General features: G+C 46.1%; 1 protein-coding gene across 2 annotated transcripts; it reads right to left on the bottom strand.

Annotated features, from left to right (window-relative positions):
• Positions 1–1,557: 1,557 nt before the first annotated feature.
• Positions 1,558–5,105, bottom strand: LOC123046271 (probable methyltransferase PMT15). 2 transcript variants are annotated; one of them, XR_006422069.1, is made up of 7 exons: positions 4,141–5,105; positions 3,313–3,523; positions 2,934–3,231; positions 2,458–2,850; positions 2,287–2,364; positions 1,825–2,194; positions 1,558–1,751 (listed from the first exon to the last, which is right to left on the bottom strand). XR_006422069.1 is itself a non-coding variant. In XM_044469575.1 (6 exons), the coding sequence occupies exons 1-6, from the start codon at positions 4,852–4,854 to the stop codon at positions 1,972–1,974; spliced, it is 1,917 nt and encodes a 638-aa protein (XP_044325510.1). In that variant the 5' UTR covers positions 4,855–5,105; the 3' UTR covers positions 1,558–1,971. The 2 variants fall into 2 exon arrangements, 1 of the variants encoding a protein (XP_044325510.1); XM_044469575.1 differs by having other exon boundaries at positions 1,558–2,194.
• Positions 5,106–20,772: the final 15,667 nt, after the last annotated feature.

Raw genomic sequence — 20,772 nt, 5'->3', positions numbered from 1 at the left:
TCTTTCGTACAGCAGCACGTGAATTCCGGAGCGGCTTGATCCAAATCGTGCCGGGCTTCTCGGATCAGACCAAAGCACGGAATCTCCCGCCTCCTCCAACCAGCCGGGGATGCCCCCGCAGGCACGCTTTCCGGTTGTCCTAGCAGCCTCTGTCTGGTCAGATAGCAGCACCGTATAGCTGGGAGCAGTACCAAGGTTGTTGCAAAGCTCAATTCCTTCTCGTTTCGTTTCGTACGACTGTTTGGACAGCCGGGTGAACGAACTCTATAATGCAGTACTCCACTACCATCAGTGTACGTCGCGGTCTAGCAGGACTAATGATTGTGCACCCATTGTTATTTCTCATCATCCCATGTCAAGTCAGTGACAGAGATTCTTAACCACTCCACCAGTGGCATCCTATGTGGATCTTAGAGTGCCATTGGCTGATTGGCTCCTGCCCCATTGCTCAACCACTGACCAGCCGACTATTTGCATGCAGATCTCGGAGAGGTGCAGGCTCTATATGCAGTGTTAAATTAGGTGAGCTTGACCCTAGCCATGGCTTGTAAGCTGAGAATCTGCAGATGAGGGGGCCGCCTCCGGTTCCGTCCAAAAGTCTCTATATCAATTCAATTCAATGCATGCCGCCCGAGAATTCGCCACCCGATCAGTGTTTGGTCTTTTGCTCCTGCTGTCAGGGACCAGTCCGTTCCGTGGCCGTTTCTTTGCTTTCTTCGTATGCTAGCAGGCTAGCTAGTGGAGGTGGACTCGTCAATTCGCCATTATTCTTTGCAAGATCCACCTTTCTCATTTCCTAAAGTTAAATACTCATATTTAACTTTTGTTTTCTTTTTTTACCACTGAGTAGCACTGTAACCAAAATGAGTCGAGCAACCTTTCCTTTTTACCACTGATGAGGAGTATGTACTATGTTCCTTTTTGAGAAGAAAAATGTGCCACTAATTAAGTTCTGCATTTCGCTAGAAGAAAACTTGCAGCAAAACAAAACGTTATCTCTGTAGGGGACAGAACAGTATGGCGTGACAAGGACAGATTTTTGTTATATATCTGCCACGAAATCCGCTCACTTGGCTGACAGTTTTCTGGCAGATTTTTGGCAAATTTTGCCTGGTCTGCCTTGCTCTCCTGCTTTCAGCACCGACCCTGACGTCTGCACAAAAAAATCGGGGAGACGCTGACCCAGAAAATGATATATAACCTCCTTATTTCATCTACAAGTTTCGGTAATTGTTAGCTCGCCCTTTTCCCTCTGAAAAACAGGTTTATGCTGTAAAAAAAAAAGCTGAAAGCTGAAGCTTGAGCTACGGCTGCTTTAGTGTGGTACACCAAACTTTACAACCAGATGGAAGGTCAAAGGCAATGGTAAGTTCAGAGCGGCAGTCCCATGCGCATGGACGGAAACGCCGCGCATGCATTTAGCACCGCGGCTGTTTCACGACGAATTACGTGCCGTTAGCAGTTAGGTTAGTCTGGTTTCACCATCACGGTCAAACCAGTTAGAACCAAATTACTCCCGTCAAAAGAAAAAGTTAAGGGCAAAACCACCGAAGAAAGTACTCTTATCATTCTTGGGTTTGATTCAGTAAGGAAGACAGAACAGCCGAGGGGAACTTACACATAACCAACTCTTTGTACAGGAAGGAACACAATGAAATCTCTGTCTACCCCATTTGGCTGGCTGTCCTTCCCCATGTCAAAATCTTGGCAGGCTTGCCCTCTGTTAACAGACTTGGGCATGTCTCCACTATGTTGTGGCCGTATGCATCGTTCTGATGCAGAGGCCGGGGAGTCCCCCTTTTCTAAAAAAAATGTCTCCACTATGTTTAGCTATTTCACCAAACGAACTACCCAAACAAGATAAAACTTCAAAACCACAGGGCGAACACGGTGAGAGGAAGCCAGATGTGTGTGACATCTGCCCAGTATCTGTCAATTTTCTCATTTCTCATGCTTTATTTCGGGGCGTTCCTATTGTTTCTCGTCCCCGAGTGTCCAGTATGTCTTCACAACAAGGAGGAGCTTCTCCCGGACGAGCGGACCGTCTTCGTGGTCCACGATCTGGCTATTCCATCTCATCCCGTCCGCGACGCTCTTTATCTTCACTAGCAGGTCCACGTCGTCCCTGATGATCACCGTGCCCTCCGGCCTCAGGATTCTGTCCATTTCCAGCAGGATGGTGTCCATCTCGCACCTTGCAAACCACAAGCTCAAATTTATCAGATTGTATAACCAGGTGAAAACAGCTTATATGATTTGAATTAGCCAACTGCAGCTTGTGTTTACCTGTCCTTGTACAGACTGAAAACTGAATCAGCATGAATGAGGTCGTAGGTCCGGGGATAGGTGGACATGCCCTCGCACCTGCAGTAACACAGAGAGAGGTTACACACCCCAACAAATGCATGATCCTCATCACCGGCATAGAGGAGCCATGTTTGCAGAGCAAGAACTCACCAGTCTTGGTAGTTTCCAATGAGGCCACGCTCGTATATCACCCCAAGGGTCGTTGAATTTCCAACGGTTGGGACCATGTTCATGACCCACATAGGGTCACCCGCCAATGCCGCAGTGAAGCCGCCAAAGCGCGCATTCATATCGAGCAAGTTGCGGTACCGGTCCTTCTGCCCAAACTGGCTTATCACGGACTTGTAGTGCCCAACTCTCTTCTTCCATAACTTGGTATCTTCGTTAAACATTTCGGCAGTGACCCCCTCAATACTGCCACTGGCAATTCTGGGTGGCACGGCAGTGAGCCTCTGCGGCCACTTCTTCAGCTCACCGCCGGCGACCTCCTTGATGTCACTAGCCTCCGGGAGAGGAGTTATACAAGCCTCCATCTTGTCGTACCTACAGTCATGAATCATGGCCGTGAGCTGGACTTCAAAATGGATAATAACATGGCACTGTAAGTAATCGAGCAACTACTTTACCAGGCAGCGTCTGGGTTTTTATTGGAGCAGAACGGCGGGGACTTGATGACTCTGCGGGAGGCCTTGCAGTGGATGTGGTTGGTAGGTTTTTGCCAGATCGCAATGTCGCCAACCTCCTTGATCTTCTTCCAGCAGAGGCTCTTGGCGACTGACTCGATGGCTTGCTGCTCTGCGTTCAGATCCTCCCTGGTCCTCTGCCACCCCTTCGAGTGCTTCTTCCAGTTGATCGGTGGCCCGGACAGGATCCAGTAGCCCCCAGGACGAAGGATGCGATCCACCTCGATCAAGTACAGCCCATCTGCGTGTCCATGTGCACATTAAGTCCAGTGAAAATTTATCGATGCCTGATGGTTTGAGGGGCGATCAGAGAGGTACATACCGTAGAGCTGCCAGGGGATGAGGCAGCGGGAGCAGTGCGCCATGTCGAAGGCGCGTGCAGGATAGGTGAGCCTGTTGGAGGCGAGGACGCCGATCATCGCCGGCACCCCGCGTTCCAGCGCGAACTGTACCTGCGCCTCGTGCGAGTCCCGCGGAGCGAACGACATGGCCAGGATGTTGCGTGACAACAGGTACGCTCCCCAGCTCGCCACCTGCATGCAGAGAGCAGCGCAATGCACCACATTCAGTAACTGAAAACCAAATTACTATGCATGAATGGTGCAATCAGCTTATCAGCCAAACAAACAGATCAAAATGACCAGGTCAAAATAGCAACAATTGCTGATCTTCTTCAGAGTACGCAGGGCTGCTACTATGATTTGTGGTGGAACTGTGACTGGGCAATCCAATTCAACATCACTGCACACAGCAGATAACATAGTGCATTCCAAGAATCTGATCCGGCAAAGAACAAACGCAAATGACAAGCTCGGCGTGCAGATTTCTAACTGTTGTGCACGTGGGATACTTTACAGCTGGCTACGTTACAGAATGTGAAAAGTTCAGCGCTACTCTGGTTTTCTAAAGGAGTAAAGCTCGTTCCCGGGCCAGACCCGTTTGCGCACAAGGCCCAGACCACGATCATGCAGTCTGGAAACTTCAGACACCCGCAAAGCAAATCCCATTCCGGCATTCCCGAGATCCCCGTCCCCTGTTCCTAAACCTCAATTAACCCCCGGATTTTTATCATAAGATGCTTCCTTTCGGCATGCGATTATCGTGAGATGAAAGGACAAGCGACTGAGAATGGAACAATTAGTTTAATTACCCCGCAGCCGGTGTCGAGCGCGGTGCGGATGGATCCGTCGTGGAGGGGGATGAGCTTGCCGATGTCGTCGATGTAGGCGCCGGCGCCGTGGGGGAACATGGTGCCGCCGCCCGGGAAGCGGAACTTGTCGCCGTCGACGTGGATCCAGTTCTGCACCGCCTTCTCCACGGTGAGCTCCTTGTGCGGCACGTTGGCGAACCACGCGACGTCGCGGCTGGTGGGCCACGGGAACGGGGTGCGGTACCCCTTGGGCGCCGGGACGAGGCACCGCAGCCGCTCGCCCTCCGCCGGGCAGTGGCGCTCCCGGTACACGAGCCGGTCGCGCGGGAACCGCAGCGACCGCTCCACGTCCTCGCACGGGGTGTACTCGGAGTACTTGGCCAGGCACGCCTCGTACGCGCGCCGCGCCGGCGCGGCGTTCACCGCCTCCGTGTCGTCCGCGGCGTGGTGCGCCTCGAAGTCGAGGGGGGCGCCGCCGACGCGGGCGACGCCGGCCGTGGTGGGAGAGACGCAGGCGACGGAGGCGGCGGTGGCGATGGAGACGGGGGAGGGGGAGGCGCCACCGCCGCCGGCCGCGGGGGCAGCGGTGAAGCCGCCGTGGTGCCAGACGCCGGCGAGGTAGGACGCGGAGCAGAGCAGCGCGACGGCCAGGAGCTGGGGCAGCGTCGGGCGCCGGGCGGCCGGCGAGAGGTGCAGCTTCGCGCCCACCGCCATCACCGCCTCCCCCCTGCTCGCTCTGCTCTCCTCTCCCCTGCGTGCCCCCGCTGGACTGGACTGGACTGGCTGGGCGTTTCGCTTTCTGCACTGCGCCTCCCCGTGCTGCCTTAAAAGTTCTGGCCTCGGATTGGGGGCGTACCGCGTAGGGTAGCCGAGGGAGCCGAGCCGGGCGATTGATTAGGTGGAGGGGCCGTGGAAAGGGAGACGCGTAGGTGCGTTCGATTTGGCATGGGAGAGCGGCGGCTCGGGCTCCGGCTCGGGGTTAAATTTAGCACGCGGAGGATCGCGCTCCGAAATCCCCAGCTTGCGCCCGGTCTCCGTTTGGTATTTGGCAACTGTACTTGGGCTGGCCTCCGGTCTGCCATTAAAAAGGCGTCACACGGTATTCGTAGAGTGTGACGAGCGTATCTGCGGTCCTCTGCTGCTGCTGCTGCGGCTGCCGCCGCTTGCGGTTTTGGTAAGGAATTAAACCACTGCAGTAAATGTTTGGCTCACGCTCCGGTCCTTGCTTGGTAAGGAAAGCGAAACTGTGCGGCAGGGATGCAGTGGAGCGAGTACAATTAGCTCCTGGGCCTAGGCCGAATCGGCACAGTGACGGCGGTTGCAGATTGCGTGCAGTGAGCAAAAGACGATTGGGTAACATGGGCGTCTTTGGTCGCCGGCATGCAGCTCATAGAGGGTCGAGCGATGCAAATTGAGCATGCTTACCGTAATGTCTGTGTGTTGCAACAGGATATAAATATTCTGCTACGTGATTTGAGATTTACCGGATCATATTATTATGATTGTGTAAATAAATATTTATCAAATCCTGCTTCTGGTTGTATAAACAAATGTTTATCAAATCCTGCATGTGATTGTGTACATAAATGTTTGTTTGTTTTTAGAGGTCAAGGGTTTTAATCTCCTTTTTCTTAAAAAAAATGTTTGGTAAATAAATCAAGATGAAATTGATACATAAGTTAAGTAAATTAAGGTGGTTGATTAGGGTACACAAATGTGCCAAAAAAGGGTGAAGGGACGTGGTGGGAGCAGGCAGAATCGGTTGATGAAGCATTCTGCTGTCAGAAAAAGGAGCTTTACTCTTTTTTAATTAAGTAAAGATATGTGCTGCATCGAATTTCTGGCATCTATGATTTTATCAGTCATGGGCATAGCTAACGAGAACGTTTAAAATGACCGTTTTGAAAGTGCGTTATATTGACTAGAGGGGGGGAGGGGGTGAATAGGCGATTTTTATGAATTCTTCACTGAGGAATTTGCTGATGAGGAAATTCCTAAATGAAGAACTATTTGCAGCGGAATAAGTACTCAAAAGTAAACATAGCAGAACACAAGCATGGTCATCATGATGGAATGAAGACAAGCACAGAGTACTGAAAGCGTAAGCACAGGATAACACAAGATGAAGACGAACTGACTAAAGAAATTGAACTGAGGAAATTGAGAAAGTCTTCAGTCAAAGTCTTCAAGCAGAAATGAACAAGCACACAACAACAGGACTGAGGAAATGAAAGAGTTGAGGAAATAGAACCAGTAAGCTTGGTGAAGACAATGATTTGGTAAACCAGTTCCAACTGCTGTCTCAGTTGTACGTCTGGTTGGAGCGGCTGAGTATTTAAACTCGAGGACACACAGTCCCGGACACACAGTCCTCACCGTATTCTCCTTGAGCTAAGGTCACACAGACCTCGCCCAATCACTCTTGTTAGTCTTTAGGGGACTTCCAAACCATCACAAACTAGGTCACCCGGCGATCCACAATTCCTCTTGGATGCTCTAGACCATGACGCCTAACCGTCTGAAAAAAGCACAGTCTTCAAAGGTAACAAGCGTCGGATCCACGCAGGATCAATCTCTTCAGTGATGCTCAATCACTTTGGGTTTGTATGTGTGTTGGGTTTGGGTTTTCCTCACTTGATGATTTTCGCTCAAAGTCCTTGGAGGATGGGATGCTCTCAAATGACAAGTGTCAGTTTCTCTCGGAGCAGCCAACCAGCTAGTCGTTGTAGGGGGGCGGCTATTTATAGCCTAGGGAGCAGGCCGACATGATAAGACATAAATGCCCTTAAATGATATGACCGTTAGGTGGATAGATATTTTGGGATAGCTGGCGCATAGCACAGCAACAGTCGGAATTTTGACTATCAAATTCCTCAGGGCTATCATGTTCCTCACTGTGTAGGCAATTCGCACTGACGAATTCCCAACTTCTCAGTCAGAACAAATTCCTCAGCAGCTAGAAGAACTTCGTCTCTGTTACTGAAGAAATTGACTGAACTGTATGAGATTTCCAATGGCTTCACTCGAAGGGATTGGTAGGTGTAGGATTTTGAGTTGAGCATCACTTGGAAAATTTTCCTTAGTATTTCCTCGACCCCCTTTAATAGTATGGTGTTTCCTATGACTCAAGAAAGAGAAAATAAAACTACGAAAACAAAAGTCTTCACGCTTCATGTTCCTCGAATGATTGCCAAGTCTTCAAGGTCACACCAGATTTCTTCACTTTCAAAGTCTTCAGAAAGTCTTCAGATATCCAAAGTCTTCAGTTGAAGAACTTCATTTTTAGGGGTCAACTTTCTCTGTAAATATCAAACTCCTCATAGACTTATAGACCTGTGTATACTCACAAACGCATCAGTCCCTTAACCTATAAGTCTTCAATACACCAAAATCACTAAGGGGCACTAGATGCACTTACAATCTCCTGCTTTTTGGTGATTGATGACAATATAGGTTAAGTTTTCAAGGGGGATAAACATATGAAGTGTAAATACTGATGTTGAGGAATTTGATTGCAAGATATAGAGGAACTCCCCTGAAGATGTGCATAGTGAGGAATTTGCTTTTGAAGCAATGCACACTTGAAGAGTATAATCATGGAGATCTCCCCCTATATCTTGTAATTCATACACGCATTTGACATGTAATATGAAGAATTTGAAATGTGTGATGAAATATGGTGACTGATGTAATTCAGCATGCGTGTATTGACATTAATGAGGAATAAGCATGCAGAACTCAGCAAAAGTATCAGGCCACCATAGAGTTTAAGATTACAACTCGATCCAGCAAAGTCATCAAAAGAACGAGAGTTGTAACTTAAAAAATGCCCATATAAGATAGACTCGCTTGAAGACTAACTCAAATTTCTTCCCCTTTGTCATCGAATGACCAAAAGGGTTGAAAATGAGGACTAACACCCCTGAAGAATATCATGATGATGGAGGAGCGCCACCGTCATTGGGGTCTGGAGTCGTTGTAGGGCCTGCCGCAGTGTCATCCAAGTCTTCGAACTCGTCCGTGTCGCGTGATGAAGAATATGAACTGGCGACCAAGAAAGGAACCTTGACCTTCTTGAATTTCTTCGGTGGAGGAGCAGACCAGTCAAAATCTTCCTTGAAGCCCATTTGCTTCAGATCTTCTTCACCATAGAGATGAGACAGAATAGCCCAGGTGCGATCAAAAACTTCATGAAGGTAGTGATGATTTTCCTTCACTACATTATGTGTAGAAGTCATGTTGTGAAGAATAGAGCCAAACTGACGCTTAACCCATTTGTGGTTTTGATCCATCTTCTGGTGAAGACTTAGAAGCAGCTCACGGTCAGTCATCACACGAGGAGCAGTAGCTTGAGGACTTGACTTGGGAGCATTGGCAGCAGAATCATGAGTGGCAGAGTCATCATTGGTGGAATAAGATGCAGCTTTGTGGAACTGACCATCCAATGGACGAATGCCTTCATCGATAACAGCTGGTGTCTTGCCCTTCTCATCAGCTGAGGAATATGTCCGCTTGAGGACTTCAATCGGGGGCAAGTAGCTGAGGTGATTCTGAAAGTCACCTTTGTAGTTGAGTGAAGACCTTGTTCTGAGGAATCTCATGATCCACGGAGCATAAGGCTTCAACTCAAACGGTGAAAGTGCAACATTCGCCAGAGTCCTCATGAAGAAATCATGATAATTAATAGGGATGCCATGCATGATGTTGAATAGCATATTCTTCATCATCCCAACAATTTCCTCATCAGATGAGTCGTGGCCTTTGATGGGACTCATAGTCTTCGTCAGAATGCGATAGATGGTTCTTGGCACATACAACAATTCCTTCACGAGGAATTTGGTCCTTGGGGCTTGACCAGGCTTCAGAGGCTTCATGAGCACTTGCATGTAATGAGCAGTGAGTTCAGGCTCATCGTACAGACAACGAGCATCGTCAGGTGGAGGACTGATTGGCAGGGCACGAAGCAATTCAGAGGCCGGTGCCTTGTAATGAGTGTTTTCGGTCATCCAGTCCAACACCCAAGAGTTGATGTCATCAGCTTCACCTGTGATGTGCAGCGTTGCGTAGAACTGAAGAATAAGCTCTTCATTCCAATCAACTATGTCTGAGCAAAAGTTGAGCAAGCCTGCATCATGAAGCATACTGAGGAGTTGAGAGAAGCAAGGCATTGATTCCATGTCCACGTGAGGAATATGCTCGTGGTCGAAGACTTTGTCTTTGTTGAAGAGCAGTGAAGAATAGAAGTTGGCCTGGCTGGCAGTCCAGAAATGCTTTACGAGCATTTTCATAAGGGTTGAACTCAGTGAAGAACACATGCTCGCCAAAGAAATCATCAGCCTTGAATTTTTTCCTTCTTTGAGAAGGGATCCTTTGGCTTGGGCTGAGGAGTGCTAGTTAATTGCATTACCACCTCAGGAATCACAATCTCAGGATCCACAGACTGAGGAATTTCGGGCTCTTCTTCAGCTGCAGCCTGGGTCTTCAATTTCTTCATTTACAATTTCTTCAGCACTAGTGGCTGAAATTTCTTCATGGACAGACGAGGTTGCATGTGGTTCTTAAGATCTCATTTGTACTTCAGTAGCAGTAGGGGACTGAGGAATTGCTTGAAGTGGAGTGAACATTGAAGAGTTGGGGTGCTGACTTTCCCAAAAGTCATCATTCAGCACAGGTGTGGTACAGCCAATGTCCACATCCTCATCTTCCATTTCTGCAACACCTGCCTCTTCAGCAGTGAACTGAGGCATAGGCGAGGAAACAACTGGGGTTGAAGGGATTGCATCCACTTCAATTTCTTCATCCAACTGCTCTGACGAAGTAGGAGAAGGATTCTCTTCATCGGATTCATTGGGAATCACATAATCTTCACCAAAAGGAACAAGGTCCTTTGATGGCATGAAAGAGACAGGAACGACATCAATTGGATTGTCAATTGAGCTAGTCAGATGCTTCATCTTCTTCGGAGCTGAAGAATTTTATGAAGTTGATGCCTTCCTTTTCTTCATAGCTGCACGCTCTGCAGCCTTGGTCTTCTTCGCATCTGATGTAGATGGAAGGATCGGAGTGGGTGTAGGCGCAGGAGGTGTAGAGGACTTTGGTTCAGTTTCTTCAGGCGCAACTGATGCAGTTGCCCTGACTTCTTCATTTTCTTCAGGCGCACCGCTAGTGGATGCCCTTGCAATTTCTTCAGCGGCTGGAATGCAGTCATCAGCCCTGGTACTCTCATTTTCTTCAGCAGCCTGATTGTCATCAGTGGTGCTGGCATGCTCTTCAGTAGGCTGAGCAGATGCTTCAGCCGGTGTAAGTTCAATGTGCACAGGAGTAGCAGCACTTGAAGTGAATTTCTTTGTCAAATTGACGAACCGGACCTTGGAGCCCTTTCAATCAGCATAGTAGTGATTGAATTCATCACTCAGTTTCTTGATTTCAGCTTGCAAGGCAATGAGTTGATCAGGGGTAAGAGTGAGGACATTGTCCTTGAGGTAGCGCTGCTTCTTGTACCGCGCTTTCTTCAGTCTTCTGCCTTCTTCAAATTTCCACTTCTCTTCCTCAATGAAGGTGGTCAGAACATGACTTTGACCAGGAGTGAGATTCATCTCCGGCAAAGGTGTGTTAGGGTCTTTGTGCCATAGGTCAATGAAGTCGAGGATCAACTTTGGATCCAATAGCAGTGGCACATTGCTGCCTTTGGCTCTAGCGGCCCTGGCCTGCCTATCTCTGATAATTTTGGCAAGTTCTTCATCATCAGCCTCATCGTCATCAGAGGGCACTTGGAAGGCGACCTGCTTCTTGTGAGGACTTGGTCGAAGGCCTCGTCCAGCAGTGGCCTTTTTCTTCAGCAGAGAGGGGACAGCTGAGTAATTTGGTGCAGTAGAGGAACTTTGCAGATGCTCCTGAGGCAATTGAGATGCATGTAGTCCTTTGGCACGTGGCAAGATGCACAGGTGCAGAGGATTTGGTCAGAGCAGCTAAAGACTTTGTCGGAGGAGCTGAGGACTTCGAAGGAGGAGGAGCAGTCTGAGGAATTAGCCGTGAGGGATAATCTGGCCCTGAGAGCATTGCCGAGGAGCTTGGCCATGAGGGCATTGAAGGAGAAGCACTTGACTTATGCGCAGGCTTCTTAGGCATCGCCTTCTTCGGCTTACTAGCAGAGGCCTCAGCAGCAGCAGCAGAGTCTGCATTGAATTTCCTCACCGCTTCCTTTGCTTGCTTGGCCAGTTTGGCCTGCCGCTTTGCCCATTCATCAGCACAGTCCTTACCGCGGTTGAGGCTGGTGGGATCTGCCAATTGGCCTGGTGCCAATGGAGGTCTTGAGCATGGAGGGTTGAGTGCGAATTTCTTCATGTACTTGAGAGTAACATACTTGTACTCCCTCCATTCCCGTGCCCATCTCCTTTCAATCTTTTGAATGCGCACCTTGCACTGATTTCTATCCTCCTCAGGGGGTGTGCAGTACCCAGCATAAATGTCCTCATGGATTTCAAAAGCAGTATTGACCTCAGGCCTCTTTCCTCCCTTATGTGGCTTCTTACCTTCAGCCATTTTCTTCAGCTGAGGAATATGAACAACTGCAGTTTCTGAAGAGGTATGCAACTTGTCTTCGAGGAACGCTGCAAATGAGTTAAGTTGATGAGAACCTAGTGATTCAGCAGCGGACATGAGTACCTATGAACAGAGTATAGTTGCGAGGAATTTGGAGAGGTCATATGCGTTCTGAGAAGATTTTCAAAAAGAATAGGTTTGAGGAATTTGACCAGATGAGTCTTGAAGAATTTCACTAAGCATTCTTAATCTTAGGTTCCAGAGTTGTACAGATTGAAAATCCACACAATTGAGGAATCTTGAATAAAATCATCACTTAGAGAAATGAATCAAGAGCAGATGACATATGAGGTGTTCATGTGTGTGAAGAGTTGAAGAATAAACACCTTTGAAGATTTTCAAGAAAACATATGAATCAAAGAGGGTAGTAAAAGTAACTTTTAATTATCCGAAATGAAGAACTCGACGAACTAGGAAGTGTAGATGTGAAGTTCGTCAGTTCAGATCTTCCACGCCCTAACTCGGCAGAGGAAGACGGCTACGGCGACAGAGGAGTGAAGAAATCCGCAACCGGCGCGAGTATGACGGTGACGAGGTCGAGGCATTGAAGCTCTTCCTCACCGGCGACGATGAAGTAGCGGTGGCGCTAGGGTTTGGGAAGCTCGAGTGGCAGTGAGAGGGAGCAAAGTAAAAAACAAAGTGAAGAAGAAGCAGGGGTATTTATAGTGGAAGTGAAACACTGTACGCCCGAGGAAATCGAACGAACGTGCCCCTGGCCCTTCTCATTCGCTGGACATGTGTCACCCACGTACTGAGAGGTGGCGATCGTGTATGATCGTGGGTGAATAGATAAGTATTGTCGTGGGATGCGGAACAGTTTGAGCGGCAAAGCCAAAAATTCAGATAAGATAAGTTAAAGGTTCCGTTCGCAATTTCTTCAGCTGTCAAGGACACAGTGAAGATTTTGAACGAGTTTCAAATAGAACGCACATGAAGAATTTGTGAACAGACTTGGTTGATTTTAGCATAGAGGGGGAAAGGTCCGATCACATTCACTTAGCAGAAGAAATCAACTTGAAGAATTAGCAATAAGTGTATGCTGTAGAGGACATAAACTCATATAAATACATAGCCAATGAAGAATAACGACGGAAAGAGTGAAGACAATGCAAAGTTGAAGAATTTGAAAAACCGAGGAGTTTCAAAAACGAAGAAAAAAACTCAAATTGAAGATTTTCAACTTTGGTTGGTGGCGTAACCCATCGTATAAGAAGGCTGATTTCAGACACTGCGTACAATTGTCGTAGGGCTCTAAGAATCAATTTCTTCACACTTAGAGGGTTAGTCTTCATTAATTGAAGAAAAACGTTACTTCGTGTGTTGCGCATCTAAGTCATCAAGTCAGAGTAAGTGTTAGGATGAGTGTCCATTTCAGAGAACATTCGAAGATTCTAGGATACTTAGCTCACACCGCAACTTGCTAAATCTCTTCTCATCCAAGGGCTTAGTGAAGATATCGGCCAACTGATCTTCAGTGCTTGCATGGTCGATGGAGATATCGCCCTTCAACACATGATCACAAAGAAAATGATGACGAATCTGGATGTGCTTGGTCTTCGAGTGCTGAACTGGGTTATGAGCAATCTTGATAGCGCTCTCATTGTCGCAGTAGAGAGGCACATTCTTCACGTTGATGCCATGGTCCTTGAGTGTTTACTTCATCCATAGTAATTGAGCACAACACAATCCAATAACAATGTACTCAGCTTCTGCAGTGGAGAGTGATACGCAGTTCTGTTTCTTCGAGGACCAACAGACCAAAGATCGTCCGAGAAAATGGCATGTGCCTGACGTTGACTTGCGGTCCACACGATCGCCAGCATAGTCTGAGTCTGAATATCCAATGAGATCAAACGAGGAGCCCTTGGGATATCATAATCCAAGTGTTGGTGTGTGAGCTAGATATCGAACAATATGCTTCACCGCCTTATGGTGTGATTCCTTCGGTGTAGCTTGAAATCGGGCACACATGCAAACACTAAGCATAATATCTGGCCTAGATGCACATAGGTACAATAAAGAGCCAATCATGGAGCAGTATACCTTTTGATCGAAGTCTTTACCATTTTCATCAGTGCATAGGTGGCCATTTGTGGGCATTGGAATTTTGACCCCTTTGCAATCTTGCATACCGAATTTCCTCAATACGTCCTTGAGGTATTTCTCCTGAGAAATGAATATGCCATTGCGCTGTTGACGAATTTGGAGACCTAAAAAGAATTTAAATTCTCCCATCATAGACATTTGATATTCTTCACTCATCATATAGGCAAATCCATCACTATATCATTGGTCAGTACAGCCAAAAATGATATCATCAACATAAATTTGGCACACAAACAATTCACCATCATAAGATTTAGTGAAAAGTGTTGGGTCGAGTGAACCGGGTTTGAAGCCTTTCTTCATGAGGAATTCCTTCAAAGTATCGTACCACGCCCGAGGGGCTTGCTTGAGGCCATACAAGGCCTTATTGAGTCTGAAGACTTTGTCAGGATGTTTTGGATCTTCAAAACCTGGGGGGTTGAGCAACATATACTTCTTCCTCAAGCTTACCATTGACGAATGCACTTTTCACATCCATTTGTTGTAAGATAATATCATGATGGTTAGCATAAGCAAGTAATATGCGAATAGCCTCAAGTCTAGCAACAGGTGCAAAAGTTTCATCGAAATTAATTCCTTCAACCTGTGTGTAGCCTTGAGCTACAAGTCGTGCCTTATTCCTCACCACAAGGTCATTTTCATCTTGCTTGTTGCGGTAGATCCACTTTGTGCCAGTAATGTTGAGCTTGCAAGGATCTGGACGTTTGACCAGTTCCCAGACGTTGTTGAGCTCGAACGATGTAATTCTTCTTGCATAGCATGAATCCACTCAGGCTCCAGAAATGCTTCATCTACCTTAGTGGGCTCTGTGATAGAGACAAAAGCAAAGTGCCCCCAAAAGTTAGATAAATGTGAAGATTTTGAGCATGTGAGAGGACCTGGTGCTTCAATGTCATCGATGATCTTCTCGATTTGCACTTTGTTTGCAATGCGAGGATGAGCGGGTTGTCTTCGAGGAATTTGATCCGCATTCTCTTCAGGAGCATTTTCCTCAGCACCATTTTCTTCAGGTGCGCCAGCTCGATGTTCATCGCGTTCTGGAAAGAATTCTTCAGCAGATTCTTCGGTGGGAATGACATCCTTAGTAGCCTTGAACTTCATAGATTCCTCAGGTGCTGGTTCATCTAACACAGAAGGTAGGTGCTCTCTTTGCGAGCCATTAGTTTCATCGAACCACACATCTACAGTTTCAACAACCTTGTGAAGAACGGTGTTGAAGACTTTGTTGGTGTGCGAGTCTTATCCGTAACCAAGCATAAAACCCTCATGTGCTTTCGGTGCAAATTTAGAGTTGTGATGAGGATCTCTAATCCAACATTTAGCACCGAAGAGTTTGAAGTAACTCACATTGGGTTTGTTGTTAGTGAGGAGTTCATAAGCAGTCTTCTTGAAGAATTTGTGAAGATATACTCTGTTGATGATGTGGCATGTAGTATCAATAGCCTCAATCCAGAAACGACGAGGTGTCTTGTATTCATCAAGCATAGTGCGAGCCATCTCAGCAAGAGTTCTGTTCTTACGCTCCATGATGCCATTCTGCTGAGGAGTATAAGGAGCAGATAACTCATGAGTAATACCAAGTTCATCAAGATAATCATCAAGAGCAGAATTCTTGAACTCGGTCCCATTGTCACTTCTGATGTGCTTGATCTTCTCACCAAAGTTTGTTGAAGCCCTTGAGGAAAATCGTTTGAAGACTTCCTGCACCTCATGTTTGTAAGTGACAATGTGCACCCATGTATAACGAGAATAATCATCAACAATAACAAAACCATATAGAGATGCATCATTTGTAACAGCAGAATAATGATTAGGACCGAAAAGATCCATGTGAAGCAATTCAAATGGTCGAGTGGTAGTCATGATAGTCTTCGCTGGATGCTTGGCCTTTGTCATCTTTCCAGCTTCACAGGCTCCGCATAAGTGATCCTTGAGGAATTTGACATTCTCAATGCCAATGTCATGCTTCTTCTTCACAAGCGTATGCAAATTCCTCATGCCAGCATGCCCAAGTCATCGATTGCCATAGCCAGCCTTCTGAAGCTTTTGCAAGTAAGCATACGGCCGGTTGTGGTCCTATAGAGAAATCAACGATATACAAGTCTCCTCTACTAAAGCCTTCGAAGACTTTGGAATGGTCAGCTTCCATGATCACAACACAACGATATTTTCCAAAGACAACAACCATATCGAGATCACAAAGCATTGAGACAGACATGAGGTTGTATCCTAAGGACTCGACAAGCATGACTTTGTCCATGTGTCGATCCTTTGAGATCGCAACCTTACCTAGACCCAATACCTGACTTTTTCCTTTGTCAGCGAAGATGATATGCTTCAGATGCGACGGTGATAGAGGAGCATCCATCAATAGATTCTTGTCACCAGTCATGTGATTCGTACATCCACTATCGAGGACCCACTCATTGGCTTTGGGTTGATTATCCTGCAGATGAATTAGTGCAACTTACGAACTCATATACTTCATCAGTGAGTAATATGACATCAATATCATCATATCAATGTCATCAAGCAGAAGAACAGATAAAACAGTGTGAGGACGTGAGAAATGAAAGTTCATTTCTTCATGATTAGCCTGCATCCTTTCAGGCACTATTCAGGTCTCCATCAAATTCTTCAGACGTTTTAAGCACGTCTAGAGACATGACCATGCATAAGAGATTAGTTATTTTTCTTCACCACCCACATATGAAGGGGTGGCAAATAATTCATCACTCTGCGAGCACCATATGAGAAAGGTGGCATAGAAGCCAGACCACTTCGTTTCACATGAGAGGGGTTAGGGTAAGCATATGAATAAGCAGAGAAATTCTTTGAGGACTTATGAACATAATGATTGGAAGAATAATGCTCATATTCATAGCCCTTAGCTCTACCCTGCGAAACAGAGGGGTTAGCACGATGATGATCATGTGAGTACTTTGATCCTTTTGAGGAATTTGATCCACGTGAGGAATTTGGTCCATATGAGGACTTGGATCCATATGAAGAATTTGATCTGGAGTTCCTATTCTTCATAGGTAGTGTCATGAGGACATTCACCTGAAGACTTTCAAGGCAACTTTTGGGAACCCAAATTTTCTTCATAGGGGAACTGTTCCTGCAGTTAGTGCCAACATATCTAGCAAATACTTCACCATTCTGATTTTTGAACAGTTTATAGTTGGAGTCAAATGACTCATTAGAAGAATGAGGAGATTCACATGAAAAAACAGATAAATTGGATGGATCAACTCGAGGTCCCTTTGCAGCAACCCATGAGGTTTTGGGGTACTGCTCACGCTTCCAATATGTTCCATCAGCATTGAGTTTCCTCTCAAAGGCAATACCCTCTTTCCTAGGGTTCCTGTTGAGGATCTGCTTTTTAAGCACATCACAAAGAGTCTGATGCCCTTTGAGGCTTTTGTACATGCCTGTCATGTACAATTCCTTCAGCCCTGCATCATCAGTGATGCTAGCAAAATCCTCAGATGAGGAATTAGTGATAGCAAAGATAGGTGAAGAATTTGTAACATTAGAAGCATTTGAACATTCAGGTGAAGAATTAGCAGATTCACGTTCAATGCACTTCACACATGGAGGAACAAATTCTTCCTGAGTAGCACTGATTTGTTGAGCAAGTAATGAATCGCGCTCCTTCTAAAGATCTTCATAACTCACTCTTAGCTTCTCAAGATCTTGCTTTCTTTGAAAAAATTCATAAGAAAGCTTCTCGTGCTCAGATAAGAGAGTGTTATGATGACCTTGAAGGTCATCAAACTTGGAATGAAGTCTCTAAAGACTTTCAGCCAAAGCTTTTGACTGATCCATTTCTTCACCCAACATATCATCGCTCTTATTTCGCATATATTGATTTTTTTTTCAATATCCTTTTGTTGTTGCACAACAATCTTAGCAAGTTTAGAGTAGCTGGGCTTGAGGTTTTCATCAGATTCATCCTCACTAGATTCAGAGGAGGCGTATTTAGTTACCTTGGCACCCTTTGCCATGAAGCAATAGGTGGGAGCGTAGTCGTCATTGCCTTCATCAGCCCTGTTGGTGAAGCCATTTTCTTCAGAGTTGAAGATAGACTTGCTGACGAATGTCGTGGCGAGAGCTAGACTTGCCACACTAGACTCGGACTCCTCAGATGCCTCCTCTTCCTCATGATCTTCAGATTCAACCTCAGAGTCCATTTCCTTGCCAATGAATGCTCGAGCCTTCTTGGAGCTGCTCTTCTTGTGAGATGAAGATTTTGAGGATTTTGATGATGAAGACTTTGAAGATTTCTTCTTCTTCTTGGCATCATCAAAACTGTATTCCTTGTATTTCTTCTTCTTTAATTCCTTATCCCACTAAGGACAATCTTGAATGTAGTGATCAGGTTTCTTGAATTTGTGGCATAGCCTCTTCTTGTAGTCACTGGATGAGGAATCATTACTCCTTGAGGATTTTCCAAAGCGACCACGTCTTGAGAACTTCTGAAATTTCTTCACGAGCAGTGCTAGTTCCTAGCTTAGTTCTTCAGGATCACCAAGGCTGCCAGTAGAGTCCTCTTCTTCAGACTCAGAGACTGCCTTGACCTTCAGAGCACGTGGTTTGCCATAGCTCGAACCATAGAGATCTCTCTTCTCAGCAAGCTGGAACACATGAGTGTTTAGCCTCTCGAGGATATCAGCAGGATCAAGTGACTTGTAATCAGCACGCTCTTGAATCATCAGTGCAAGAGTGTCAAATGATGAATCGAGCGATCTCAGCAATTTCTTCACCACCTCATGGTCGGTGATGTCAGTGGCGCCAAGCGCTTGAAGCTCATTTGAGATATAAGTGAGGCGATTGAAGGTTTGCTGTACATTTTCATTGTCGAGTCTTTTGAAGCGGTTGAAGAGATTGCAAAGAATATCAACACGAGAATCACGTTGAGTTGAGACTCTTTCATTCACTTTGGAAAGCCTATCCCAGACAAGCTTAGCAGTTTCCAAAGCACTCACTCTTCCATATTGCTCTTTGCTTAGATGGCCACATATGATGTTCTTTGCTTGAGAATCGAGTTGCTTGAATCTCCTCACATCAGCAGCATTCAGGGAAGGTGTGACTGAGGGAACACCATTTTCCACAACATACCAAAGATCGTTATCAATTGCCTCAAGATGCATTCGCATCTTATTCTTCCAGTAGGGGTAGTCCGTTCCATCGAAGGTAGGACGCCCAGCAGAGACCTTGATCATACCTGCGGTCGACATAACTAAAACTCCAGGCGGTTAAACCAAAATCACACAGAACAAGGGAGTACCTTGCTCTGATACCAATTGAAAGTGCGTTATATCGACTAGAGGGGGGGGTGAATAGGAGATTTTTATGAATTCTTCACTGAGGAATTTGCTGGTGAGGAAATTCCTAAATGAAGAACTACTTGCAGTGGAATGAGTACTCAAAAGTAAACATAGCAGAACACAAGCATGGTCATCATGATGGAATGAAGACAAGCACAGAGTACTGAAAGCGTAAGCACAGGATAACACAAGATGAAGATGAACTGACTGAAGAAATTGAACTGAGGAAATTGAAAAAGTCTTCACTCAAAGTCTTCAAACAGAAATGAACAAGCACACAACAATAGAACTAAGGAAAAATGAACAAGCACACAACAACAGAACTGAGGAAATGAAAGAGTTGAGGAAATAGAACCAGTAAGCTTGGTGAAGACAATGATTTGGTAGACCAGTTCCAACTGCTGTCTCAGTTGTACGTCTGGTTGGAGCGGCTGAGTATTTAAACTCGAGGACACACAGTCCCGGACACACAGTCCTCACCGTATTCTCCTTGAGCTAAGGTCACACAAACCTCGCCCAATCACTCATGGTAAGTCTTCAGGTGACTTCCAAACCTTCACAGACTAGATCACTCGGCGATCCACAATTCCTCTTGGATGCTCTAGACCATGATGCCTAACCGTCTGAAAGAAGCACAGTCTTCAATGGTAACAAGCGTCGGATCCCCGCAGGATCAATCTCTTCAGTGATGCTCAATCACTTTGGGTTTGTAGGTGTGTTGGGTTTGGGTTTTCCTCACTTGATGATTTTCGCTCAAAGTCCTCGGAGGGTGGGATGCTCTCAAATGACAAGTGTCAGTTTCTCTCGGAGCAGGCAACCAGCTAGTGGTTGTAGGGGGCGGCTATTTATAGCCTAGGGAGCAGCCCGACATGATAAGACATAAATGCCCTTAAATGATATGACCGTTAGGTGGATAGATATTTTGGGACAGCTGGCGCATAGCACAACAATGGTTGGAATTTTGACTATCAAATTCCTCAGGGCTATCATGTTCCTCACTGTGTAGGCAATTCGCACTGGCGAATTCCTAACTCCTTAGTTAGAACAAATTCCTCAGCAACCAGAAGAACTTCGTCTCTGTTACTGAAGAAATTGACTGAACTGTATGAGATTTCCAATGGCTTCACTCGAAGGGATTGGTAGGTGTAGGATTTTGAGTTGAGCATCTCTTGGAAATTTTTGCTTAGTATTTCCTCGACCCCCTTTAACAATACGGTGTTTCCTATGACTCACGAAAGAGAAAATGAAACTACGAAAACAAAAGTCTTCACGCTTCATGTTCCTCGAATGATTGCCAATTCTTCAAGGTCACACCAATTTCTTCACTTTCAAAGCCTTCATAAAGTCTTCAGATATCCAAAGTCTTCAGTTGAAGAACTTCATTTTTAGGGGTCAACTTTCTCTATAAATATCAAACTCCTCATAGACTTATAGACCTGTGTATACTCACAAATGCATCAGTCCCTTAACCTATAAGTCTTCAATACACCAAAATCACTTAGGGGCACTAGATGCATTTACATGTTTTTCTGAGCCAGGCTCGAGTGGCCACAACATGGCACAAGGCTGCGCCAGGAGATGCGACGTATCG

Source organism: Triticum aestivum, chromosome 2B (genome assembly GCF_018294505.1).
Source record: "Triticum aestivum cultivar Chinese Spring chromosome 2B, IWGSC CS RefSeq v2.1, whole genome shotgun sequence".
In the NCBI taxonomy this organism is placed as follows: Eukaryota; Viridiplantae; Streptophyta; class Magnoliopsida; order Poales; family Poaceae; genus Triticum; species Triticum aestivum.
Note: the sequence above shows the minus strand (reverse complement) of the source record. Positions and strands in the feature narration are given on the sequence as shown.

Coding starts and splice junctions, on each gene's coding strand:
- LOC123046271 (XM_044469575.1), bottom strand. CDS start 4,854: ATGGCGGTGGGCGCGAAGCTGCACCTCTCGCCGGCCGCCCGGCGCCCG. Junction 2,851..2,933: donor AAAAACCCAGACGCTGCCTG/GTAAAGTAGTTG, acceptor TCATGACTGTAG/GTACGACAAGATGGAGGCTT. Junction 2,195..2,286: donor TTCAGTCTGTACAAGGACAG/GTAAACACAAGC, acceptor GTGGTTTGCAAG/GTGCGAGATGGACACCATCC.